The sequence below is a fragment of the Aethalodelphis obliquidens genome, unplaced genomic scaffold, assembly GCF_003676395.1.
Source record: "Aethalodelphis obliquidens isolate GAN/ISIS:26980383/991018 unplaced genomic scaffold, ASM367639v1 scaffold41, whole genome shotgun sequence".
NCBI lineage: Eukaryota > Metazoa > Chordata > Mammalia > Artiodactyla > Delphinidae > Aethalodelphis > Aethalodelphis obliquidens.
The window spans coordinates 8757143-8785136 of record NW_020837985.1 but is presented as its reverse complement, the minus strand read 5'-3'; the positions used below and the strand labels follow the sequence as shown (position 1 = coordinate 8785136).

At 44.3% G+C, this 27994-nt stretch overlaps 2 protein-coding genes across 6 annotated transcripts in view; one reads left to right on the top strand and one right to left on the bottom strand.

The window, feature by feature from the left end:
• Positions 1 to 27994, bottom strand: part of EFR3A (EFR3 homolog A) — a 180270-nt gene that overhangs the window by 16844 nt on the left and 135432 nt on the right. For all 5 annotated transcript variants that reach the window (XR_003438377.1, XR_003438378.1, XR_003438379.1 and 2 more), the window contains 2 exons: positions 24440 to 24527; positions 20535 to 20759 (listed from right to left, as the gene is read on the bottom strand). The gene's annotated coding sequence lies outside the window, so the exon portion shown is untranslated. The remainder of the gene's footprint in view (positions 1 to 20534; positions 20760 to 24439; positions 24528 to 27994) is intronic.
• Positions 1246 to 27992, top strand: HHLA1 (HHLA1 neighbor of OC90). Its single transcript, XM_027132488.1, has 15 exons — positions 1246 to 2058; positions 3152 to 3211; positions 6150 to 6209; positions 7281 to 7361; positions 7864 to 7947; positions 8316 to 8399; positions 13306 to 13389; positions 15033 to 15089; positions 15194 to 15286; positions 17754 to 17993; positions 19944 to 20192; positions 22948 to 23016; positions 23337 to 23411; positions 24813 to 24969; positions 27605 to 27992. Exons 1-15 carry the CDS (start codon positions 1875 to 1877, stop codon positions 27738 to 27740), a joined length of 1713 nt encoding a protein of 570 aa, XP_026988289.1. The 5' UTR covers positions 1246 to 1874; the 3' UTR covers positions 27741 to 27992.

The window sequence follows — 27994 nt, the reverse complement described above, 5'->3', positions numbered from 1 at the left end:
AAATTAACACAATATTGTAAATCAACTATACTTAAAAAAAAAAAGAAAATAAAAAAATGGCCATGGGAAATGCAGTGAAATAATGATGACTCCGTTTCAGAGGAAATTTTTGGACCTCTGATCCAGTCTTTGTAAGATATAACTTTGAAGACTGTAATTCCATCCATATGGGGAATATGGATGGAAGTACAATCCTCTTTCCTACTCTTGGAGTACCACCATCTTTTGAAGCACCAACACTTTTATTTATTTGTTAAGAATTTACACGGCCTTTGCTCTGCACCATATACCATTCCCTGTATTTTATAAATATAACAGCCTTGGGTGAGGAAACTAAGACAGAGAGAGGTTTAATAACTTGCACAGCAGGAGTGACCCAAGGAGCAAAGCCAGGCAGCTGGGCTCCGGGGCCTGTGCTTTAACACCAATGCCATGAGCTCAACAAAGATTTTTTGAGTGAATGCAGGTTACGTACCTAGAGCCAGAGGGCATTCAAGATGCAAATCAAGTGTGTGAGACCCTAACTCCTGCTCCTTCCTCTGCCCCAGTGTCCCACGGTGGCCCAGGCTCTTAAGGGGGACCTTGCCCGCCCGTGATGACTGGTGTTATGTACCGAGCGCCTATATGTGCCAGGCACTGGGTTAAGTACTTTAGGTTCATTATCTTAAATCCTCACAAAGACCTTATGAGCTAGGTTCTCTTATCCCCATTTTGCTGATGAGGAAAACCAAGCTTCAAAGAGTAGATAGATGTATGAGAATGGGAGGACTCCAAGGAAGCGCCCCCCAGCCTTGTGAGGCCTCTCTCTGTCCAGGGTGACGTCCAGAAGAAACACCACTGAAGCGTCTACCGATAATTACAAAGCAAATTTAAACGTTTACGAGGATTTTTCAAGAAAATTCCAAAGGTGGTTCTATCCCTAATGGGTAGCAAAACTTCTTAAAATATAACTTTCCGTGAAGATGCTCAATTCCTGAGACAATTTTCACCCCAGCGCACTTTCTCTTGACATTTCTCCTCTTCCCCAAGTCACCTTCCAGATCTATTCCGTTCTCTACCACTGGCAAATTTCTACTCTTTTCAAATCAAGTCTGCGCAGCCCCTATTAAATGGGTAATACATGAATACCTACACGTCAAGACTGTGTAGTTACGACGTGACAGTGTGCGTCAGGCAGCGTTCTGTGTGGTGTCTGGCACACAGAAAGCACTCAATAAATTTTCACCATCCTTCCTGTTAGTCTCAGCTTTGCGGCTTTTAACGGTCATACTGATTCTGTGCAGCAAATGCCCAGGTGAAAGCCTGGCACACAGTGCTGCAGTGAAGGAAAGAGAGTGTGAACACTCACGTGTACGTGTGTATTAATATTATTTTCTTATTTATAAGCAGCAGGGATGCTGTATTTGAAGGGTACTTTCCATCTAAGCAGCGGGAAAACCCATGGAAGAGACACTGATTCTCCCTGAATATGCCTGCACCCCTCCCAGACTTCCTGCAGTTATTCAGGACCACATGAGTAATTCTGGTGGAGGCTGTACATGAATGTAAGCGTGTCACTTCCTGCCAGAGCATTTAAGAGTTGGTGCATAATCCTCCAGGTCTCTCCCTTCCCCTGCCACTATGAGTCAATGACTAAGGAGGCCACAGGGATGGAGACCTACAAGAAGGCGGAACCTCCATCATCCAGGGCCCCTGAGTGAGCGAGAAGGGCAGTTCCCCACCAATACGCAGAGGGCACAGACCATCAATAAGAAATCGACTTTTATGGCTGAATTAAGCCAGTGAGATTGCAGAGTTAATTTGTTACCTCAGCATAACCTCACCTATCCTAACTATACAACGGCTTTCATCAACTGTGTTTCCAATGACTCCCCATGCAGTATTCTCAAGGATCTTCTGCATCAATGTGGTTAGTAATCCAGCTGGTTTCCTCCAAGTGCTTGCCTGCTTGCTTCCAGGTGGACCAGAGTATCCAAGACATGCCAGGCTTCCTGCTACATTGTCCACTGGTAAGGCTGTGCATGGGCCTCACATGTGTCCTGTCCCTTTACAATACAGGTGGGTCTGGTCGAAGTTCAAGTGTCTGTTCTGTATACTATGTTTGGGTATTCATTGTGCTTTAGAGAATTGTAGCAGCCAGCGTTTCAGCCCAGAATCCAAACGAGTTTGATAAAAATGGCAATAATAAATTCCCCATTTATTCTGCTGCAGTTGAGTCCCATTTATGCAACAGAATTATCTTCATCTCCACTGTTACCATCCTTACACAAAGCATCATCTTCTCTTTGGTAGGCCACCAGGAGAGCTTCCCAAAGCAGCTCCTTGCTTCCCCTCTTGTCTCTCAATGATCCATTCTCCACTCACCAGCCTGAGCCACCTTTTCATACATTCATTAAGCCACCTTCCGAGTCCTCCCTCATTTCTCCCTCCTCCTCCCCAAAAGTATTCAATGACTTTCTACTTCTCTTTGGACAGTATCCTAAGTCCTTTACGTGCTCTACATGACCCAGCCCACCTCCCCATCGTCTACGGTCCCTCATATCCTTCATTCCTTATGCTCCATCACATTGGCCTTCTTTCAGTTCATAAAATAATACTCATGCCCATCTCAGACCCCGGGCTCAGGCTGTTACCTGTACACAGAATACCCCCTCAGCCAGGTACGTCCTGCTCACACACTACTCGTCTTTCAGATCTCAGCTGAAAGTCACCTCCCAGGGACGGCTTTCAGATCCCTGAGATTAGATCAGGCTCCCTGTTCCGTACTCTCAAAACGTTTTCAAAGTATCTAACATTGTTTGTAATAATATCCATGGGTCTTAATTTCCTTCATGTTGGCCTTCCCAACTAGACTATAAGCTCCATAAGGATGGAATCTGTATCTATCTGCTCATATTATACCAGCATCTAACACACACAATGCCTATTAAAGTCCAGAGGCTTAGTAACATGATCAACTATTAGTATTATTATAGTTAGTCAATAAATATTTAGTGACGAAATGATTGAATGAATGAGCAAACTCCATGTGGGATTTCAAGTAAGTCCACATCATAATTTTCTCATCTTTAAAAGGATTATTTTGGGTTAAATTTTCTCTGATGTTATGTCTGGGTTATAATTTCTCTGATGAAATCTTTTCTTCCTTTAGAGTCTGCCTTTAAAGGGGAAGCCAAGAAGGAAAATGTCATGACCTTCCTACTTACAACATGTAAATGGGCAGGTGGTCCTTCTTAGTTTACTCTGTCTTGGGTAACTTCCTTGGCTTCTCTGAGCCTCACTTTCTCTGTCTGTAAGATGGAGACTGTGCCTGTATCTCCAGCTCTAACAGTCATAGTAATAGTTCCCATGAGCTGCTCATTGCTTTATGGTTCATGGTACACCCGGATTCTCATGACCTTATTAAATCCACAAAAACTGTGACCTTCTATTAGCAATAGACGATTTCATAAAGGGAGATATTGTTATTTGACATCATCACTTTTGTAATAATCCCACCTTTCTCTGACTTTTTTTTCTGATGGTATGAATTTGGTTGTAAAGCAAATGCAGGACAAGGTAAAAGACAGAGAGGAGTCAGGCGCTGGGTTTCTGTTCCTAACGTTTTGGCAAACAAGCAGGATAATTTTTTTAAGACTTTTGAATTTGGGGATGGGGAGTGGTAGCAGAAATCGCTCTTTATGCTAAATGTTTAATTTACTTTTAATTAGTTAGTACATTCATATAGTTCAAAATGCAGAAGGTACAAAGGTGTAAAAGTTAAATGCTCCACCAGTCAGCCACTTCCTTCTCCAGAAGACACCAGTTGTACCAATTACTTCTCTATAAGCAGGGTAATTTTCAGCAAATATTTCCCGTTTGGGTCTTTAATTTTCTCTTTAAGTGGGAACAATTCCTGTTTCACAGGTAATCATAAACCATGAAAAGCAATAAAATACTAAGCATGACTAAGTATGAAGAGTGCTAATACCATCTACCTTAAAGATACTACTATGGTGGTCATTTTATCCAAAAAGAGAACAACAGCTTTATGTTATCTGCCCAGCACCTTATCTGAAAAATGTCCGTAGCATCCTATCCAGAAATCCCTGCTTCTGGGGTATTTAGATCACTCTTCAAATACTGTTACCAAAATCCACCCATGGGTTTGTAATTATGAAAAGAAGTGGTGGAAATAATTTTTCCTTAATGAAATGAGCAGTGTTAAGAAAGGCTCTTGGTTAGGAAGACTGCAGCCCAGGGCTCACCATTTGGATTTGACAGGTGTTAAGAATCCCACAAACCCAGCAGCTTACAGCATCCCTGGAGCTTGGCAATCCAGAGCCCAGATGATTCCGGTCCCTCACCCTGACAGAGGGCTCTGCTTCCTGGTCAGGTAACAGGTGAGGTCGGCTGGTATCTCCTACAGATCTCCCTGCAGCTGCTTCAGAGTAGACTGTGGGTGTCAAGGGCCCCTCAGTGTGCCTGAGAGGGGAGAGCCGGACGGACTCTCCCAAGCCAGAGGGGGGGTTTGTTTGACAGCTTCAGGCCTGCTTGGTAATAAACATCTGTCTCAGACTTCCTTTAATTGTATCGAGAACATAACCGCCACCTCCAGTAGCCATGTTGTGTTGTAAAGAAGGACATCCACAGACTCCCCCTAGCTCTAACCCCAAAGCTCTGATATTTAACCAAAAAACCCGATCATCTGTGAAAGGCCAAACTGGCTGACAACGGTTGACTGAACCTAAGTTCCAACAGAGTACACAGAAAGCAGAGGGAACAACCTAAACGTTCATCCACGGGCGAATGGATAAAGAAAATGGAGTATATGCACACAGTGGAATATTATACAGCCTTAAAAAAGAAGGGAATCCTGCCATTTGCCACAATGTGGATAAACCTTCTGCTAAGTGAGATAAACAGTCACAGAAGGACAAATACCACATGATGCTGCTTCTATGGGGAATCTAAAATCGTCAAACTCATAGAAGCAGAGAGAAGAAAGGTGTCTGCCAGGGTCTGGGAGGAGGTGGACACAGGGAGACTGGCCAGATGTGGGATTTGGATACATCACGTAACATTCTGGGTCTCAGTTTCTCATCCTTCAAAGGTAGTGTTGGATAAGATGAGTTTTAAGGATATTATAAATTGCTGAGGCTCTGTTTCCACGGTACTATTTTATTCATGAAAACTTTTATTTCAGTGTCTGGAAATAAAGAAGTTAAGACGGAAAAAGATGGGGCTTTCCTTGGTGCAATGGTAACTAGACCGGTCCTAAATGCTGACTTACTCTGTGACATTGTAACACATTTTTCAGCCTCTCTGTGCCTTGGTTTTTCCATCTATAAAATGGACATAAATCACCTTCTCCATTGGAATGTGACATGAAAAAATAATCATTGCAACAATAATAGTAACGGATGCAGTATGAGTAAATGGCGTCTAATCCAAAAGAGCTGACTTTTCAGGTTTTAGCTTTCCGTCACTTCCGCAGTGAGGTCTCCTCCATCCCCCAGACCAGGTTGGGTTCTCTGATAGAGGTGCTCCCAGCATCCTGCTGGTCCCTGTTTGACACTCTTCTCGTGGGATTACACGTGAATCTCCCTCCTCCCTCTGAGCCACAGACAGTAGGCTCTGCAGCCATGGAGACACAGTCCCTTCCTGTTGGCCTCTTTATACCAAACACCTACCGTACTGCCTAGCCCTAGGTGAGTGTTTATCGAATGAATAAAGAATGAATGAACGCCTTTGGTATCTCAAGATTTCCTTTGACACTGTCTTCTTTGGCAGCATGAAATTTGCTGAGTGGGCAAATGGCCTGATACCTTGGAAGTAGGTTCTGGCCCTTCATTACCAGGACTCAGTTGTGCAAATTTAGGCAAGTTTCTTCTCCTCTCTGAGCCTTGGTTTCCCAACCCGGTAAAGAGGTGGGGTGGATTAGCCTCCCTGCATGGGAATCACCTTGTCCGTTTATTAAAATCTGCATTTCTAGACCACGTCCAGTTCAAGGAGACTAGAATCTCAGGGGGAGGGACCACAGTGCCCCCAGTGATGCGGACCTTCCCTAAACCGGAGGGCAGCTGCGGTACAGACCTCAAGGCCCCTCCAGCAACGTGGGGCTGGGGTCAAAGGCTCTACTTCCCTCCTGAAGCCTTTTCTCTTCCCAGTGCCTGGCCTCAGAGGAGACGAGAGTAGAGAAAAGGGGGTCGCTTTTCTGGATGCCACAGGTGAGTACTGCCCACCCCACCCCCGGTGCTCCATGGGCGGCCTGGGTCCCTGAGATTACTTCTCCCGCCTCTTTGGACCTCCATTCTCACCCCCGCAGCAGAGCGACGGCATCCCTCCAATCCTCAGATTGCTCTAGCCACAGTTATCTGAACATTAGGTAAGAGATGAAGAAGACAGTGTTTGCCAAAACATGACGAGCAGCGTCAAGCTCTCATGTCCCCTTTGTCAACTGCTGTTTCCAAGTCTTCAGGGAACAGCTGGGAGAAGCAGCGTCTCTCCACTTGGCTGCACACTACCAGTATCTCGGCAATTGGATGGATGGATGGATAGATGGATTTAGGTAGTAATGTCTGTGACACATCCCAGACCTATTGAATCTGAACCTCTGAGGATGGAGCCCAAGCATCAGGATTGTGGAACTGGAAAAAAATCTTTCCAGTGATGCCAAGGGCCAGCCAGGATCCGAGCTCCTCTGTTTTTTTGGTTTTTTCATTTTTTGGTACGCGGGCCTCTCACTGTTGTGGCCTCTCCCGTTGCGGAGCACAGGCTCCGGACGCGCAGGCTCAGCAGTCATGGCTCACAGGCCCAGCCGCTCCGCGGCACGTGGGATCTTCCCGGACCGGGGCACGAACCCGTGTCCCCTGCATCGGCAGGCGGACTCTCAACCAGTGCGCCACCAGGGAAGCCCCGAGCTCCTCTGTTAGACAATGTCATTATTTATATTATACAGCACGTTGAGAACTCCTGCAATTTCCTAGGGCTTATATTGTATATAAGCATCTCCCACCAATCTCTACTCTCTCCAAATGCAGAGAGAAAATATTCCCTAAAATAAGCATTCCTTGTGTTTCACCCAAACTTCTACCTACTCTTGCTTGTCACAGTACATGCCATTAGCTGTCACCTCCTGAGGACAGGAACTGCCTTTTATCTTCCAAATCCTTGTGCCCAGCACAGGGTGTGAGTTCATGTCCAAAGAGGAGGCACATCTGCCTGAATGTCGGAAATGAGGAACTTTTCCTTTTGCCAAGAAAGGCCTGCTGATGACGTTATCTTTGAATCTCTTTCAGAACTGCCTGCAATGTCGGTTGATCTGTCTGCGCTTAACCTGACAGAGCTGGTGAACGGGATGCTGATCAGAGCTTTAAAAGGTAAACAGTTGTTTTAAAAGAACAATCCAGGCCCATTTTTATCTTGTTCCTGCTTCGCCTCTGGACTCTCCACGACCTGGGCAAGACCCGTCACATCTCTGTGTGTCTCGGGTCCTCTGTGTTCAGAGCAGAGAATGTGTGTCCTGCCTAACTCATGATGAGACTGAAAACATCCAGATGAAGTAGGAGGTTTGCCAGCACTTTGAGAGCAAGCTGCACTCCAAACACAGCATCTGTGTAGGCATCTCTACTCATAACTATATTATGAGACAATTGCAAAAGTTTAAGGACAGTTTAGGAAATATAGCCAAGGGACATGTATTTTTGCCTTTTTTGTTTGTTTTTGCTTTGCTTTGATTTTTGTTTATTATTTTCAGTGTTTATTATTATATTTTTATTTGTTCATCGTATTATTAATTTCCATGATCAGTTTGCTAATTTCTATTACTGTTATTATTGTTAGTGGGCATTTACTGTTTCTTCATCTCAATGTTTCTGACAGACAGCAAGCAATTTTTCTCCTTGCTAAGTGTTACTTCCCACAGCTCCTTTGCCTTCCACAAGTTTTCTGTGGCCATTTACAACAGTAAGTGCTGGCTCTCCTTCTTTTTAAAAAAAAAATTATTTTATTGAAGTATAGTTGATTTACAATGTTGTGTTAATTTCTGCTGCACAGCAAAGTGACTCCGTTATACATATACACATTCTTTTTCATATTCTTTTCCATTATGGTTTATCACAGGATATTGAATAGAGTTCCCTGTGCTATACAGTACAGCCTTGTTGTTTATCCATTCTAAATATAGTAGTTTGCATCTGCTAATCCCAAATTCCCTATCCATCCATCTCCTATGCCCCCTCCTCCATCTTTTCTTGGTGGCGAGAATGGTAAGCGATGGGTAGGCAGGCCAGGCCATGTGTCAGGGTTGCTATGTGCTTCGTTTCTCTTCACAGTTTCTAACCTGAAGACTGTGGACCCGGCCAAATTCCCCTCACGGTACTGCTACTGCTTAAACAACCGGACCAACGATTTATCAGGTGGGTAGAACTCACTTTGAGGCTTGCAGGCGGCCCTGATTTTGCTTGTGCCCTTTTAAATAAGGTTGAATTATTTGTTTTCTCCTTAGACTAAGATCAGAAAATGAAATGATATCTATTATGCTTAAATATGTGCACATCCATTGTCCTGGAAAGTTCCTTTCTTGGTTTTCTACCCTAGAGCAATAGTTACATCTGCACAAAGGGGCAAGAACAAAAGGTAGCATTGTTTGAGAGCAAAAGCTGAGAACAACCTAAACATCCATCATTAGGAAAACGGCTGAACAGTCTACGGTACAGTCAAATCTTGGAAGACAGCCATAGAGAATGCATAAATGCATGCGTGTACACATGCAAAGGCAGAGTGAGGACCAGAAAGGCCAGCGAGTGAGCCAGAGAGCCGTGAGAAATGAGTTCAGAATTGTGGGGGCAAGGCAGGAAAGGTGTTGCAGATCATGTAGAAGTTTATAGTCTGCCACAAGGTTTTCCACTTTTACTATGAAGAAGGAAGCCATTGTGATTGTCCACACAGAGGAGTGACGTGATCTAACTTACATTTTAAAAGGAGCCCTTTGGCTGCCTGTTAAAGAACAGTCTGTAAGGGAAGCAAAGACTCAAGGTGAAAAAGTCTTCTGCTTTTTTTTCCCCTCGCTTAACATAATATTAAAAATATTTTCCATGATATTACAAACTCTTTGCAAACGTGTAATGGTTACATAACCTATGAATGTGAGCATTTTCTTAGCTAGTACGCTGTTGAACTTTTGGGTGGATTCTAGGTTTCTCTTAATATAAAAAAAATCCTGTATTAGACATCTTCGTGTCTAAAACGTTTCCCTGTTTTAGATTACTTTCTGAGGATAGATTCCCCAAGGAGGAATTTATGGACCAAATGTTGTACAGAGAGGATAATGATTATTGTTTAATAAGTACTGGATGCCACACTCTGCAATAAGTACCTAATATCCATCTTCTTATTTAACTCACCCTCTGAATCTCATCAACAAACTACATTTGGGAGGGAAAATGTTCTTCATAATCACATCTTTCTCACCATCTATTAGCCTCGGCTAGAGGCCAAGTTTTGTCTGGTGTTGAGTCCCTGCCCTGATTGTGTGAAAGATAAAAATAAAATTTAAAAATTGGAGTCACATCTGCTGGGGAATTTTGTAATTCTGTTTGGTGAGCTGAAGTGTATTTTCATACACATGCAATGCTTATTTGCAAAGAACTGATCCATGGATCGTTACCACTGATAAAATAGCATCTTGCTCCCCTGGTAAACCATAGAGATTTTCACAAGGTTTAACATGTCACAACGTGCCTAACGCTGATTCCCCTCCAACTGCTACCCTGAGAGGCTGTACACTTTGGCCAACATCTTGCCATGGTTCAAAACCTTTGGGGAAGATGTGTTTGTGGATAATCTTCAGACATGGATTGTTTTCTGAATATTCTCAACTCTGACATATAGCCTTCCTCTGAGTGTGTTTTTCCTTAATGAAAATAGCTTAAATTTTCTTGATTTAAAAAATAATATATTGTGATGATAAAGTATATTGTGATGTTAATATATTGTGATGTTAAATTTTCTTGATTTAAAAAATAATATATCGTGAGCGTAAATTTTTCTTTTTTTTTTTTTTTGCGGTACGCGGGCCTCTCACTGTTGTGGCCTCTCCTGTTGCGGAGCACAGGCTCTGGACGCTCAGGCTTAGCGGCCATGGCTCACGGGCCCAGCCGCTCCACGGCATGTGAGATCTTCCCAGACCAGGGCACGAACCCGTGTCCCCTGCATCGGCAGGCGGACTCTCAACCACTGCACCACCGGGGAAGCCCGAGCTTAAATTTTCTTGATTTAAAAATAATATATTGTGATGTGAAAAATAATGTGTTGTATGGAAGGTATGATTATACCTTCCATACAACATGGAAGGTATAATCAAAATATCAGAGACACCTGATATCCCAACATCCATAGGTAATCACATTACCCAAGGTGATCTAAGCCACCTCTCTCTAATTCATCTATCTAAGCCATCTGTCAACTACATATCTAACCTACCTCTCTAACCTACCTACCTACTCCACCTACCTACCCCATTCATCTGGCCATCTATCTACCCATCCTACTGTACCTTCTCTATATTATTTAGAAAACAAGCTAGGCTATTATAACAAATGACCCCAAAACAGGGTGACTTACAGAAGGTAGAAGTTTCATGTGTGACAGTCTAGGTAAGCATACCAGGACTGCTCTGATGGTTTGATGGTTTAGGAGCCCAGGCTCCCTCTAGCTTGTTGCTCTGCCTTCCATAAGGTCTAGCCCTCGTTCTCATAGTCCAGGGTGGTTTGTCACCGCATTCACATTCCAGCTACAAGGAAGGGGAGAAAGGAACTGGAAGGCACACCCATTCACTATATAAACTCAGTCTGGAAACCTTTCACATTGCTTCTTTTCACATTCTATTGTCTAGAACGGAGTCACACGGCCACACTCACCTGCAAAGCAGGCTTGAAAATGTAATTTTCAATTACGTTAAACTACCATGTGCCCAACTGAAATTTCATGTTTTCTTACTAAAGGAAAATGAGAGGATGGATATTGGGAGACAGCTGTCAGTATCTACCATGTTTTCTATGAAATTTGATATTCCATTTTCAACTAATCAGCATGTCTTAAAAAACATTCCATTCAATGATATAAATATGCTTCATCCTTCATATGAATTCACAGTATTCATTGAAAGAATGTACCGTAATATAATTTATCTCCTCCTGATGGAAACTTTTTTTTTTACAGCAAATTTATCAGCAATGCTGTGATGAGAACCTGTGTACAATCACTTGCAGTGTTTGCCCGATTATCACTGTAGGATACAGTCCTCAAAACAGAACTGTTGTCTGACAGGAAGAGGATATTGTGATGCTTCAAACTGCTAAAATTTCCTCTAGAAATCTTGCAGAAGTTTACACTTCTACCAGTAATGTTTGAAAGTGTGTGTTTTTCCACACCCTCGCCAACACTGAGTACCAAGAGACATTCTTAAATCATTACCAATTAAGACAGACAAAAAGGGTTTTTTCCCTATTTTCTATTTATATATGAAAGTAGTCAGAAATCATTCATCTGTGTGTTGCTAGTAAAATAGATAGTTCATATTTTCATCAAAACAAAGAATATGTTTGAGGCAGTGATAACTGATATTCTTCCAAGCCTAGGACCCGATTGTGAAAGCAGTTCTAAAAGGAGAGTTGACAAATGTATTGAGCAGGAGATTTGTATGAGCAGTGGTGGAAATTTTGGGAAGAACAGGAGCTTTAGCACAAGGCAGACCTCAGATCAAATTCAAGCCCTGCCACATGCTCTGGGACCTTGGGAAAGTTCCATCATTTCTCTGAAACTTGGGCAGAATCTGGACTCCATGCTTGGTGTCTGGGCTGCAAAGCCATGCTCATAGCTTCTATGTAATATAAATAGTGGATTGCAGTTTCTTGGTCTATCTATGAGTCTCTCTCTCTCTCACTAATCTCAGCTTCGGGTAGGCAGAGATGGTGTCTTAATCCTCCAGTGCCTAAAAGATGTCTGGCATACGCCAACACTCCATGAATGTTTATTAGATGAATGAATTAATAAACAAAGGAGACTTTTGAGAATTAGAAAGAAAATAGACGGCGTAAGTAATGAAATACTACCCCTCTTCAGTTTCTACAATGTGACTATAAACAGATTGGTCTAAAGAGACATAAAGAAGGATGCCTACATTCTGCATGGCCACGTGTCCACGCCTGTACAGGTGGCCCACCACATCTTCCTCTAGGAGACTAACCACGCACCCGTGCACGTGTGGTAAGGTGGCATGTCACCATGGCTCCGGCTCACATAGGGTAGCGCCCACCTCCTGTTGGCCTTACATGCTATACATTCCACTGGTTGTCACATCATGTTTTCATGCCTCTCTGGGTTCTGTATTTTCAGTGGTCTGGGTTCTATATTTTCAAGTCAGCTTGCCCCTGACCCCAGCCCATAACCCCGTTACTGAGTAAAAGAAGCATTTAGACAAGGCACGATGGGAAACTATCCCTGGGCCCTCAGAAGCTTCTTTAGAAATTCACAGTTTGGGGCTCCTAGAATAAGTACTCCTTGTTTTAGAAGCCAAGAACTTGCTGGGTCCTGGAAAACCATAACTGAACAGCAGAAGAGGCAGCAGCTGTGTGGGTAGGAAGTGCATTAGGAACTTTCGTTGGTCAATGGCACCCACCATGTCAAGACCTGTTCAGAACGTGCTCAGAGAGAAAGTTCTCGAAGATTTTATAGCTTGAAATTTTGTAAAATTATCTCAATCTCCTCCCATCAGACTTCTGAATGTGGAGGGCAGGAGAAGAGCTCCCTTGTTCTATTTTGTGTAAAGTCCTTGTCTCCTTTGATAGTTCATAGTTTATAATCCACCACTAAATTTGGTATCATTTTGAAAATCTGAAGTTATGTAAATTTACATCCCATGTCTGCAGGGCTGCTTCCTATCCAATGAATTTGGTATTCTAAATCAATTAGACGAAATAATGGGGGGGGGGGGGAACAAATCAGAAAAACCATTATTCAACACTATGGTTTTGCAAAGCTCTCTGGTGTTGGCAGAGAAGGATCTGGGGTGGGGGGAGGGAAATGGAGGAGAAAGGAGATTATGATGGTGGATCCAAAAGTTTTCTGCCTGCCTGAAATCAAGCCTTGAAAAATAACTAGTAGTATTTCTTTTTATGATTGTTAATAATCCCCAATACACCGAACTAAATCAAACTTGTAAAATCTACTCTGAAAAATCCAAATACAATATACATTTCCCTTCAAGTCTCTGAAATTTAAACCAAGTCTCAGAAATTTAAACCTCCTCAATCTGTCTTACAGATTTCACAGCCCTACTGGTGGACATCATTGGAAATTCTACCAGCTACCTCACAGAGATTTTAAAGTCACCCTCCATCCTCTCAGGTGTGCTCATCTTGAAAATGCTTGGCAAATGTGAGATTTGGCATTCATCATGGAATAAAACCTAGTCAACTTCCCACCCCGATCCCTACCATAGGCCGGGCTGCCAGGAACTTTAATGTAAGTTTAATTTAGACAATCAGCGTGGTACAGTTTCAACCACCAGTACAGTATTTGAAGCTTCCATCTTCCTATCAAAGCTATTCCTGGGGTCCAAAAAGTTGGAGGAAGAATCCGAGGCTCAACACTGGGGGTAGTTAGGCAGACTCAAAACACGGCTTCTACTGGACAGCTATACTCCCATTTTAAAGACGAGAAAACTGAGATTCAGAGAGGTTGAATATTTTGCTCAAGGTTGGCTCAGAATTCAGATTTAGATCTCTATGGAGCCTAAACTCATGTCTGACATACAATTGAGAAAGATACGCTTCAGTTATAAGGCGGCTTCATATAACCCGCAGGCAATTCACACTCCCCTGGGGGCCTACTTTGAAGAGCACAGATGCAGTCAATAGCCCAACTCTTGGTCTCGTCAGAAAGGTGGCATCCCACACTGTGGAGCGACTACTGTTTTAGGAGCAGTGCGGGAGGAAGAAAGAGAAATAATAGATCTATTCAGGTGCCCGGGACCCTTCTAAGGGCTTCCCTCATTGGATCCTCACCACAGCCATATGGGGCAGCTACTATATTTAGCTCCACTTTACAGGTGAGGAAACTGTGGCACTGAGAGGTTAAGGAACTAGCCAAGATCGTTCTGCAGAGATAGAATTCTAACCCAGGTGATCTGGCTCTGAAGTCCATGCTCTTGGTCACTACTAATACATATAGTAATAGGGCCACGTTAACAAGAACCATTATTACTATGATGCCTATTTACTGAGCTCTTCTGCCAAGCACCATATTTAGAGTTTCACATACATTGTCTCATTGGATCATCACAGCCATCCTACCAGAGATGTCCAACCACACAACCACAGTCCTTTAGGCAGCACCGTCAGGGACAAGTATGCTTAGGAACTCAGAAGTTTTCGGATTTTTGATGGGGTAATAGAGTGTCTACACTATACCTGACAGAACACCTCCAGCAGCATCCAGGACAGCTTGCTGTAAATCAGACACATTCATATTCATTTAGCAAAGTGGTTCACCCTTTACACTAAGGAGAGATAAACTACAATAGCCTCGCATCTGTCAGTTCAGGTTTTGCCACTGAATGAGTCGGCACCAAACTCACACAAGAACCTTCCATCTTACGGAGATTTGGGGCTTTGGAAAGTGCAAATGAGGCACTGTGGGATTTGAATTCTCCCCATTTTAAAGATAGGTGAACTGAGTCTTAGAGAGGTCAAGCAGTTTATTTATGCTCACTTAACTAATCAGTGCCAGAGCTAATGCTGCAATCCTGGACGCTGACCCCAGAGGCTCTGCCCTTAGCCATTACATTATACTGCACCTTCCCTCCATCAAAAAAATTAAAACCAGAAACTCGGGGATGACTGAAAATCAGGGCTCCTAAATAAGGAGTTAGCCTTATTTTCCTATTGCATCCAGAGCTAGAGATTTCCAGCTTAATTTTCATTTCAACCAAAGACTTAACAGCTTCAGGCCCATTGCTAAGTCCTGTTGTATCCTGGTCTGTCTTGCAGTGAGTCAAGTGAATGAATCTGACTGCATCTTCATCTGTGTGATGTCAGGAAAGTCAGGTGAACCACCAGCCATTCTTTGACAAGCTCTCTGAGCTGAGAATTAAACACAGCCCTCCAGCAGGTGAGCCCAAGATTTGACCCTGTTGGTGTCGTTCTTGCAGGAAGGAATCTTTCTGACTTCTGGGAGATGGCGGAAAAATCTCCTGTTATCAATTACACATTTACCAGCAGCGTGTCTGGTGTTCTGGGTGAGTGTAACCCTCCCAAACTCCCACTATAGAGTGTCCAGACCAGGGTCCCAGCTAGCACGCTGAGACTGAATGCTGCCCTCAGGTATTTTATTTAGCTGTACTGTGTTAAAATCAGAGGGTTTCATCATTAAAATATTTTGAATTTCTAGATTTTTTTTTTTTTTTTTTTTTGCAAAATATCGGGTAGCCCTGGACCCTCCCCCTCACCCATGGCAACTGGGGTTGAGTTGCCATCCTCCCCATTAGGAGAGACACCTTTCTCCTCTTTTCCATAGCCCTCACTTCTCCCTGTTGCCTTGCACTTTCTTCTCATATAAACCACCTGGTTTTTGTAGGTATTTGAATTTGTGACCCTGTTGTAGACATTGCCACTCCATAATACTCAGACTGTACCCAACCATCCTCTACCCCTCCACACACATCTACCCATCTTCCTGCCTTTTCTCTGGCATCAGGTGGCATTTTTTGGAACCACCTTAAAGCCATCTTTTTCCCGTACACTTATGGGTCATTTCTAGCTGAATAAAGCTTCTGGAATCTGGTTGGTCTTCCAAGATCATCATCTGTTGCTATGATTATCTTAGTTAAAGTCCTTGTCATCTATCTTTACTATAATAGCCTCTGAACCAATCTCCTTTGACCCAGTCTCTTATTTCTCTGAAATATCCATCCATTGTCATAAGAGTGATAAAATAGTTAGGTTATGTCTCTTCATTGCTCAGAACTCCTAAGTCAGCAGTAGAGGGTCTGAAGTCCTTAGCATCGAGTATACATTTGTCTGTCAACAAGCCCACCCTACCTACTCTCTTTCACATAAACCTTCTGCTAAAACTCCACTGAAATCCCTGCCCTTCTTGCAGGCGGCATACATCTCCATGCCCCTGCAACTTTGCTCATGCTACTATACCAGAATGGAACTTCCCTACTTCTCCATAGTTCAGAATCCAATTTGTCTGTCAACGGCCAGCTCAGCTGCTGCCTCCTCTTTCCAAAAAATCCCCCAGTCAAAATTAGTCTTCTGTCTTCTATGATTCTACAACACACACTTAGAAGTCATTTGGACTGTTACTCCAGGTTGTGTCACAGATGACCTCATCTGTGTGTCTCCTCACTGAATCATACTTGAAGGCAGAGGCTGTCTCCTTCATCTCCATAGTCTGCTTTCCCCTCAGTGCCTCACACTGTGCTTTGCACATAGTAGGGTCTTTATCCGTGTTTACTGGAGTGAAATGAAGTTTACAATCAACCTCCAATTCCACTCCAGAGGGCTGCCTTGCTTGGTATTTATCGTAGGGCATCTCTTAGTTATGCCGAGGAAGGAACTTCAACTGTATGGAATAAGGCTGCTTGATAAGGAGAAGAAATGGGCATTTGGTGGGTTCCCCTCACCTACCCAATTCTGAGGACAGATCTGAGGGTTGAGTCGATCTCACTTCTTCAGAGAGTCCTTTCATGACTTTCTGACCCCCAGTCTCAATGATGTCTCCCCTTTTGTGCTCCTGTAAAGTTTTCCCAGCAACAACTGCTTGAGAAGAGAGAACATATGAACAAGTTGACACAAAGTTGATGTGCTTGATGGCCAGTCACCTGGCTGAGTGATAGATGGATTGGCAGGCACTCAGTCCCACGTGCATTAATCTGAGAGCTTCTGGTGCATGTGGGGTGATACTGAGCTCAGAAGTAAGGCAGGAGAGAGGAAATGAGGCTGCAGGGCCACCTTCTGCAATTGCACTGGTTGTGCCCGACACACAGTTACCTGCCAAAGGGGCAAGTAGGGGCCGAAATCCCACCTGTCTGCAGACCAGGCTTTGTCCCCCCAGAGGAAGGGACCTTATGGGCTAGTGAGAGCCTGTCCTATCCTAACATGCAGCCTCCATCCCCTAAGCCTTCCCGAGGTAGGCTTCATGAACACTTGGACCTCTTCCTCCTTTTCCTCATGGAGAATCCAAGGGCACTGTGTAGATCTCCTTCTGAATGAAGCCTTCCTTCTGTCTCTGTGGGGGGCCATCTTTCAAGTGGGTTTCTTACTGGCAGCCCCTAGCTCCCCCAAATTTCACCTCTGGCCCCTAGTCAGACCCACACCGCACATGAGCAAACCTAATCCCTCTTCCTGGGACCACTGCCAGAGCTGTGGAGGGGTTGAGGGTTGTGAAGTGGGCAAGGACCCTGACAGGATCCAGGTTCTGTTCAGGAAACACCTCAAGTGTCTGATGCTTTCTGGCCTGACAGCTTTGAATTCTGTGCACGTTGCTTTTGCCCATGGCATTTTCACTCCTTGATATTTTAGCTTAATCTGTCATTCAAGGAGAAACCCTCCTCTTGGTGACGTAACATACTGCTCCGAGTAAGGTCGGAATCTCTGCATTCTGTGTATTTGCTGTCCAATGACCTTTCAGTGGCTCGACAGTTCTCTGTGTGCAAAGTGTCAAGCATAGTAAAGCTGCCATTGACTGTCTCCTTGAATGTGCAGCTACCAGGGGGACGGCCCTGACTTCACAGCTCACACCCACAAGCCGGCAAACACTACCAAGGACAAGCCCCCCACGTGGATCCCAGAACGCTGGAGTGTCTGCTCTGAGAAGCTCTCCCAGGACAGAGACAACTCCTCCTTCACAGGGAGAGCAGACCACGAACACAAACAAGCATGCTGAGGGTCACAGCAGAGCCCCGGCCGCCCTGGATGGCGCCTCTCCCACCCTCTCAGACTGGGGTGAGATTTCTCACCCCGTCCTCTCCTGTCCTGTTTCTCCCCGCACTTCCCTCTAGGCTCAGATAAATAAGTGAAATCCTTCCTTTATCCCTTCTCCACCAACCTCTTTGTTCAGCAGCCCTTTAAGAAGAGAGAGATGTGAACCAGTATGGGTATGATACCTATAAGCAAAGGCAACAAATGTCACTGGCATAATGTCTTTCTAACATTTAATTTTATAATTTTTTTAACATCCTGACTTCTATTTATTTTGCTTTTTTTTTAACATCTTTATTAGAGTATAATTGCTTTACAATGGTGTGTTAGTTTCTGCTCTATAACGAAGTGAATCAGTTATACTAGTTTAAGACTCACAGGAAGCTGCAAAAATAGTACAAAATTCCCTCATACCGTGCACCCAGCATCCCCCGATAGTAATATAAATGTGGAATATGGTAACATCAGGTATTTTCATTCTAACAGAGCAGGTAGCAATCTCGCTCCTGAAATTCACACTAAATGGTGAAATGCAGTCAACATTTTATGGCAGGCAGGGTTAGGTTAATTTGTAGCTGGCTGGATAATGTTGCCAAGAATATATTAATGACTTGATGCCAGTGTAAAAAGCTGCTGCTGCTGACCTGCTGAGAAGTTCTTCTTTTCCCATCATTTTTGTGGGCACTGATCAGTGGTGTTGTCACTGAAGATGTAAAAGGCATGCTTATCCTATTTGGAATAAGATACAACTGAGCTAACTCTTTCATTAAAAGATGATTATGTCTCAATGAGTTCCAACAATGGACCACAGTCATCAGAATACATTCGTTCATTCATTCACTCATCAATACGTATATTTAATATCAGACCCCAGGCTAGCTGTCAAAAAACACAGCTCTAGCAATGTTCCCTTTCCTTCCTGAGCTCTCAGATCTGGGAGAGAGACATAGACAAGTAAACTGATAATTATTATCCAGCCTACAAAGAGCTATTGTCCTGGAAAGCCCAGAGAGGGGGCTCCCCTGAGGAGCCTGAGAACTGATAAAAGTCAAGCAGACAGGGAAACAAGAACGAGGAAAAGGAATCAGATTCACTAACTAGAAATTTTTTAGTAATATATCCACATCAAGACAATTATACAATTAGAAAGCTTTCCAGTATAATATGAAAAAAGATGTGATTGCCAGTGGCAAGAAAAATCATAAAATATCTAGCTATCACTCTGAGAGGGAAAGTGCTAGTTCTGCATGAGAAAAACTACAGAACTTTCAAGAGAGTAATAAAAGCATATTTAAATAAATAAAGGGTTATACCATGTTCTGGATGAGAAATCGGAATAGTTTTAAAATGGCAACTGTTCCCAACTTAACTTATAGATTTAAAATCCTCCCAGGGGATAAGTTTTGTACAACCTGAAAAAAATGTATTTTAATTCTTAACATGGGAATGAACGAGTGAAAACACCTGGCACTTGTTTAAAAGACCAGTGAGGGAAGACTTGTCTTAATGACCGTCCTGTGATATTGTCAGTCAGCCGTCATCATTATCGTCACTGCCATTTCTATGGTAACGCTGAGAAGAGTTTAGTAACTCGCCCCAGAGTTCACAGCATGGAGGAGGTGGGGGCAGAACGTACACCTCCAGGTCCCCCTTACCTTAAACCTTTCCACTGTATCACATGACTAGAATCAGTATTTCTTAAATTTGACAGTGTCCACTGTCCTCTGGACACACACCCTAGCTGATTGTTCAGCGTCTTAGGAATCTGGAGACTTTTTTTAAATTAGTAGTTGGGAAAACAAAGTTTAGTGTGGTCCCCTTATTCCAATTCAGGGTAGGGTTGAAGTCCCTGGATTATCTATACTATGCGTGCGCACTGCATGTACCCTTAGATTATATGTCAACGTCTTGTCAATTTTACATCTGAATCAAAGCAGTCAAGCAGTAACTGCCCTGTTACTGTCACTTGTGCAGCTACCGGGAAGGTGGCTGGAATTCCATGGGTGACAGCCCGCAGGCAGGCATGGGCTTCCACACTACCTGTGCCCTGGGCTCAGGCCACCAGTGAGAAAACACCTGGAGGTCTTCCCTGGGAAACACGTTCCTCCCCGCCGACATCTCCTGCAGAGGCCGAGGAGGCCACGAACACACAGAACTTTTCCGAGACTCCTGCCAGGACAGCGGCCATGCCTGACAGCCCACCAGGGACCAGCCCAACCTCAGGTAAGAGAGGATGCTCGCTCCTACGCCACTAATTACATATACAAATATAGTGATAGGCACATTAAAATGTAACCATATAGTATGAGGAAGGCCTGAGCTCTGAAAAACTGTGCGATTCCAATTTTGTGTTTGTCTATGTATTTATGTGTGTATGTGTGTGCGTGTGTGATACAGATACACAGAAAATAAAAACTGACCAAAATAAGACTGAAAAGAAATTCACAACATGTTAACCTTGGCTACATCTGGGAAGTATCAATAGATACGATTTGATTTTTCTTCACTTCAGTGTCATGAATTTTCCATATTTTCTACTCCAAGGATCAGACAAAAATGGTTTACCTGTTTTTAAAATCACTTCCTCTGATCTCTGCAGCCAGAGGCCCTTCTTCTATGCTTCTGTTTTCAATGGATCGTAACATTCATCACTGCTGTGCTGTTAGGGACCATGAACTTGACCTTTCTCCCCTCTGGACTATGTTCTCTTTAAAGGCCTGTGTCTTTTCTCTCCAGTTCCCATGAAACACAACAGACATCCAGTAAAAGCTTGCTGAATTACCTGAATTTCTGAAGAAGTAGAGAGGAAGAAGTAAATGAATTTCAAAGGGTGCAAATGTAAAGTCTTAACTTTAGGTGCAAAATCTCAATTGTACAAAAAGGTCTGGGAATGTAACTGATAGCTTAAATCAGAGAAACACCTGACATAATGGCATCGGGAAAAATCCAGGCTAACATACTTGGGTTTGGCCAACAGGCGACAGCAGCCAGCCAGCCCTGAGGCTTTGAGCTCTGGCCTTTATTTCGGACACGGTAGCTCTGACATCTTGACTCCACCACCGTTGTCTCCTTAGGCAGTTCTTTTGATTTCTCTGAGTCCTGGTTTTCTCATCTTCGAAATGGGGAAGGTGATGCTTACTTTTCAGAGTGGCTGTGCTGATTCAGTTAAGTGAAGTCTGTAAGGTGTTCAGCTCCACACGGAGCACCTTGGAATCACTCAATCAGTGGCAACGCTTACTGCCCTGTCCTACTGCCCCCAGGGCGACAGCGTAGCAGCCAGCTTCAGGACACATGCTCAGGAGGGTAGTGGCAAAGCGGATGTCAACCATAGGAGAGCATGTGTCTGCTTTTGCCCTAGGCCCCTTGCAGCTCTAACCCTCTGTGATTCTGCAGTCATTTAGTTAAACTGTGAACAGTGACCACAGACGAGTCAGCTCTGTGTTTGGGTTAGAGTTAAGGCTGCTCATCTTCCAGAACTACACAGAAACACACCCAGGCAGCGAGCGTCAGCGGTGCCTTCTGTATTCAGGGGCTTACAGTCAGTGCCTGGAGGGGAATCCAAAGAGGATGCTGATGGCTCCCCTGGTGGAGCAGTGGTTAAGAATCCACCAGCCAATGCAGGGGACACGGGTTCAAGCCCTAGTCGGGGAAGATCCCACATGCCGTGGAGCAACAAAGCCCGTGGGCCACAACTACTGAAGCCTGTGTGCCTAGAGCCTGTGAGCCACAACTACTGAGCCCAATGAGCCACAACTACTGAAGTCCATGCGCCCAGAGCCCGTGCTCCGCAACAAGAGAAGCCACCGCAATGAGAAGCTCACGCAACGCAACAAAGAGCAGTCCCCGCTCGCCGCAACTAGAGAAAGTGCGCACGCAGCAACCAAGACCCAACACAGCCAAAAATAAATAAATAAAATAAATAACGAAAAACAAAAACAAAACAAAGAGGATGCTGACCGGCTCTGAGAAAACGACCAGGTTGCCCCCTGGCATTGGGCCTCCTGCCCATAGTTATCTGTTTGTAAATGTGTCATGCTGCCCATCTCTGCTACTGAGGCAGTTGAACTCAACGCTGCCACACCCACCATCCTAGCAGAGGAGCCTAATAAGGAACAAGCAGGACTGCAACACTGTACTGGGTCCAGCCCAGGCTCTGAGACCTCACCCCACCCCTCCACATCTTCCTTCAGACTCCAGCCATAGCAAATGGCCTTCCACTCACTTCTCTGAGTCTTTGCTTATTACGCACCTTCCTCTGCTTGGAAGGCCTGTTCCCCTCACCTACGGCTATGCTTTCTCCATCCCAGAGAAGACGTCACCTGCCCCATCCCCCATCCCCCATCCCCACGCTCATGTTGCACTCCCGGCCTCACCCCTTTCCTTTCCGCTTAACCACACGAGGGAAAGTGCCTGTTTCCTCTTCCTCTCCCTCATTTTCTGTAAGAAGGCTGCTTTGCTGGTTTTGCCAGAGGCATGCATCTTGACAGCAGGATCGCTTCCCAAAGTGGTCCTTAAATCAGGACTTCATGAAGAGGATCAAAAGAATTGTTGAGATGAGCCCACATTCTATCATGAGGATGCTGGGCAGTGTACAGGGGTGGGGACGGAGTAAGTGTGCAAACCAGACTCAGGCGAATGAAGAGCATCTCGTGTCCTCTTTGCCTAGGAGCACCGTGCTGGGCCGTGGCCCATGCAAGTCCACTCCTCTCCCATTTCATACCAGTGTTAGCGGGTTTCCAGTGGCACCAACACACTGTATGACAGTTACTGATGGGACTTGCCCATTTCCTCCTCAACACTGGGGGTGCCTCCACTGTAGAGTCTATTTCATACTCGTTTCTGCAACCTCGGCAACCCCCAGCTACCTGGCTTGATAAGCAGCAGTGGATGAACAGGGCAGGACTGGTGGCAGGGGGCCTCTTCTGCTCATGCATCCTTTGAAGAAACTCAAGCTCACCTCTCTCTCCTCTCATCCCAGGCCCATTCACCCCTGGCACACAGACTCCAAGTCCCACCAAGGCTCCGGCCCCCAGATATCCACAGGCAGGTAAGAGTGTGGCCCTGGAAAGAGGAACCCAATACCCCAGGTGGAAAATATTGTTCAGGGGCGGGACGGGACGGGGGTGCCTGTAGGCAGACTAAGCTTGTTATTGTATTTTATTGGTTCCAGCAGGAGGAGAGCAGGAGAACTAAGTCTTGCTGTGCTATTAAATCACCCTGGGATCTTGCATAAATCACTCTCTCTTTCTTGACTACAAGTTCCCTATGGATTTATAGAACTCTTTAAGATGCCATGATTCTCCGCTCGAGTGTATACCCTAGGTCCATTTCATTCTGACCTTTGCGAGGCCATTGTTGTGCTTGCAGGTGATCTCCCTGCTGCGTGGCCCTTTACCCCTGGAGAAGAGCCAGTGCTCGTCCCAGGACCCCACCAGGCTTCAAGTACGTACCAGTGCCCTGTCGCTCCTATAGCTTTTGTTTGTTTTGGACAAAGTTGTGTAGTATAATAAAAAGAGGTTTGTTTGATAAATTTAGATTCAGACTGCTGGGATTAACCCCTAGCTCTTCTATTTACTGGTGAGGTAACTTCCTGCGCTCAAATTCCAGAATTCAGTTTCCTCCTCTGTAAAGCACGAATAATAACCATTATCGTGGGCACTAAAAATGTATTTTCTCTGCAGCATTTTGTATTAGGTAAGATAATGTGTGTGGAAGTGGTTTGGAACTGGAGAGCTCCATATAACTTAATTCAATCACCTGTTTTTGAATGGACACCCACTGAGAATGTGCTGCACACCTTGTAAGCGGAAGCTGTTCTTACAATGAGCATGATGTTAGCAGAAAGAGGGGAAGGAAAAAAGGATGACTCCAAAGGTCCACCCCCAGCCACTGGGTGCCATTCACTTCTATCCCCTGTGGAAGGACACTCCTGGACACGTCATTCTTACAGAATTCTAGGGGAATCCCTCTCCTGGGCTTGGATGTGGGTTTTCAGGACCCCTGACAGAGGCTCAGGACTTGGAGTTTCTGTGGTTTACGCTGCATTTTTCCCATTTTTGGATGTCAAACTCTCCTTTTTTCCCGTGGAGCCAGTTTCCATGAGAGAGAAATTGACACAAAGTGAGTCCTTCAAAGCTGGTTGAGTCCTCAGGTCCCTCCCACTCCTAGATGCCTTTCAATATGATTCTCCTGAATGTTCCTGGACCTGAATGTTCTAGTCATATGTCAACGGGGCATTATTAAATTGCTGGACGCTGCACCGTCTCCTTTTTCATAGGACCTAAGATCTGCCTCGGCCCCATTCTCAACCTGCAGTGAATGGTGAATGGACCTTTCAGACACAAAGACGTGATTATGCTACCACAGGAAATTATAGCCCTGTTTTCTCCAGGTTCTAAAGAAACACAAGAGTGGTGCAGATGGGGGCAGGCGTCAGACTGAGCTTTAGAAAACAAGTTGACTGTATTTACCTGTATCTTTATCTGTATCTTTATCCGTATCTGTATCTATACATCTATCTCCGTACGGCTCCATCCATCCATCCATCGTTCCAGCCATCTAATGAGAAATATAAAATCTCTCATTAGAACTTTTATTTTTAATAAAATTTCAGTGAGACCATCTCTGATTTCTTCCAGGAACCAGACCCCCTCCTTTCTCTACCTATCTCTGGGAAGTCTCACAAGCAGCTTTACCAGACATGGTGAAGCAAGGCCATGTTTACCTGTTGTTCTTGAGCTACCTGAGATCGGGGGCAAGACAGTATTCACTCAGCACAGTCCCTGACAAAGGGAAGATGCTAAATTCCTGTTGATGTGAATGGTCTGGGATTGCATCTTCTAGGGTGTCCTGAGCCGCTCCTCAAGGAGGCGGCCATGACCTCTGCTCCTCTCACGCTGGCCGTCCAGAAGCTCAACCCTTGCCTGATGGAGCTGTGCCGCTTTTTCCAGCAATGCCTCTGCATGAGCCGGAAGAGAGACCCCAGGATGGAGGCAGTGAGGTAACCTGAGCCACTCACTGCTTTTTACATCCAGTATTTACAGGCTTCTGATTCTGCTTGACTCCTCTGCAGGCCACTAAGTGATGAGGCATTAAGTAATCCACACACAGATGACAGGGGTACCTCAAGGAATGCACGCTCCAGTGAGTCCTCTATTGCACTGTCACCTCCTTGAGAACCAGCATGAAACCTCATTCATTTCTGGGTCCCCAGAGCCAAGGGTGGGCCATGACACAGTCAGTGCTGTCAAGTTGACTTGTATTGTGTCCCATCTGCTGGAATAATTACAGAGGATTTTGAGTGGTCCCGGAACCCCAATGCCCTCAGCCTGGCACGATTTGCTAGAAGAGACTAATCAGAGGTTATGTCCACCTAAATTCCAGTTTTTTCATAAATCCCTAGCGGTCATTTGCTGACTTAATAATAAAGATGTAAATGGAAAATTAGAAGGCAGACCCCATCTTAGATTAAGAAGGACTAGGTGTGGACGTTTTCCTGCCCAGGAAAGCTGACACACTGTCCTTTCTTCTGGGATTTATCCTTGGCTGTAAACCCAGAGCCAATCAAGGTAGATGAATATTTCTGCTCCAATAGTAGGAGGCCAATCTCTCAGATCTTTAAAGTTGTTTTCAAAGTCTACTTATGAGATCTTTCAGCTTTTTAAATGCCCATTATCCACGGGCTCTAAGCCCCAAGTTCAGGTTGGCAGCCTTTTTCCATCACTCTTTTCTGGCCCTGGTCTTGGATCTCCAATCAGAGTGGATGCTTCTTCCACCCAGAGAGGGAGATATGCAAGATTTGCAGACCTGAAGGTGTTAGCCAGCAAGGTGGAGGCATTTCTCCACGGCACAGGCTGATCCTAAAGAAGAGGACATTTTGCAACAATACTTTCCTACTCGATCAGCCCACTATTCCTTCCTTCTTTCTCTATCTATGGAGCTCTTTGTATCAATAACAAGTGCCAAGTCTCCACTATGTATCAATTTAACACTGAGAGGAGCCAGCAGGATATAGAGACAAATCAGAAATAAACCCAGAAACTGAGGATTTCATAGTTGGGGGGAATAAATGGTCATAAACACACATTAAAATATGACATGGTAAGTGACAAAATCAAGTCACGCACACAGGCAAAACCTACTAATCTCATACCCTTGGAAGAAAATCAGATTTGAACCATCCATATTGCATATTTGCTGGAAGGATAATGAGGAAAGCAGAAACTTCCAGAAAGAAATTTGAGTTTAAATTTAGAGAAATGAAGCATCTGTAAAACTGAGCTTACCCCTTCTTTTCCCTTTAAGTTAATAGTGAAGTGTTCTATAATCGTACAGTAAGCATTGAATATGGGATAAGAATAACAGAGTAGGAGGCTGGCATTACTCAGTGTGCTTGTTGAATAGGACGGCCCCTGTGGTCAAAAAAAATTGTGGTTTAGTGGGGCAGTTTGGCCATGTGAAGAGACAAATTACAAAGAAGTGTGACAGATGCTATAGCAGATACAAGCTCTGCTATACAAGCTCGTATAGCAGAATACAAGCCATGGGACCCCAGAGGAAGTAACTAATAGGGCTTATGGAGGAATGGGAGTTTGTTGGGCAAAAAATGGGAGAGGCCACTCCAGGCAAAAATGGTGGAGAGTGAGAGGCAGACTGGAACATCTCAGGACCACGGAGAGTTCCAGGTAGCTACAGCAAAAACGGGAGGCCACTGTCCCAGCATATGTCCCTATTCAGGAAACCTTGTCCTTCCCAACATCTACTTGGGTCTTGCAAATGAGTTTTGACTTTTCCCAGAGTTCCAGCAGCAACATCTCTGTGCCTCGGTTTCCAGAGTTTTATAGTGTCCTGTAAATTGAGGGTGACAGAACCTGGGAAATCTTTACAGTCAGCTTTACATGAGCAATTGGTTGCTCCTCAGAATATGCGAGAATCACAGAATGATACAGATGGAAGAGAAGTTAGAGACTATTGAGCCCAACCTCCTCATAGCTCAGGCGAAGGATTGAAAGGGAACTGGATTCCCAAGAGTCCTATGTGAAGCCAGTGACACAGCCTGTCCTGAAAACTCTTCTTCCTAATGACATGCGTGGCCTTTTCACTGAAGCCTTTTGAAGCAATCCCTGCGGCCACCAGCCAAGAGCAGGATATTATTTTGCTAATATTTGCTCCACTGTTGACTATAACAGCCCTGCGCTTTTACTCCACCTCACACAAAAATAAATAAATGAACATCATCATTGATCCAGCACCTATGATAAGCCCAGCACCGTTGGGGAACTTTGCAAATGTTATCTCATGTCATCCTCAGGATACCCTATGAGTGTAGATTCTATTATTGCCTCTCATTTATATATGAAAAAAACAAGGCCCAGAGAATTAAGTAATCAGCCTGAAAGTCATACATTCTAGTAAGTAAAGATGGTAGAACTAAAAATAAGTCTTTCTGACTCTGAAGTCTAAGCTTTTTCCTACTCAGACTCATTCTCTACCTCTCCTCCCACAGCCTATAAAGATGGAGAGGGAGTTCCTTGCTATGAATAATTAGCCATTATGACTTTTTTTTTTTTAGTATGGGTCTCTTCTTATAGCCACAAAGGATAGTAATTGCGTTCAACTCTGATTTAAATCTTTAGGTATTGTCTTGAATACTATTCCTGGTTTCTGAAGAATGCAACATACATCTGTCAGAGGGTGAAAAGGGTGTTCCACTCACACAGTAAGTACACAGCCGGACTGTACTGTAAATCGTGTTCTATGAAAAGGTTCTAGAACTCTGAGTGATGTTCCTGCCTTAGCACGGGGTCAGTAGGAGGAAGTATAACTCATCTAGTGATCATGAATCCTAGACAAAAAGAGTCTAGGGTATTTCTGAATCCCCTTCACCTAACAGTTTGAAAAAAAAAAAAAATGCAGGAGTCAGCCCAGCCAAACACTGTTGCTTTCTCTGTGCTCTTGGGCAAGCTTCTTATCCTCTCTGAGTCCCCATGTAAGCTAAAAAGACAAAGACAAATGAAACAGGAGAC

What these genes read in the sequence shown, in the direction of transcription:
- HHLA1 (XM_027132488.1), top strand. Translation starts at nt 1,875, where the DNA reads ATGCAGTATTCTCAAGGATCTTCTGCATCAATGTGGTTAGTAATCCAG. An exon ending in CCTGTCCCTTTACAATACAG is followed by an intron (nt 2,059 to 3,151) that starts GTGGGTCTGGTC and finishes TTCTTCCTTTAG; the next exon opens with AGTCTGCCTTTAAAGGGGAA. An exon ending in CCCCAGATATCCACAGGCAG is followed by an intron (nt 23,017 to 23,336) that starts GTAAGAGTGTGG and finishes TTGTGCTTGCAG; the next exon opens with GTGATCTCCCTGCTGCGTGG.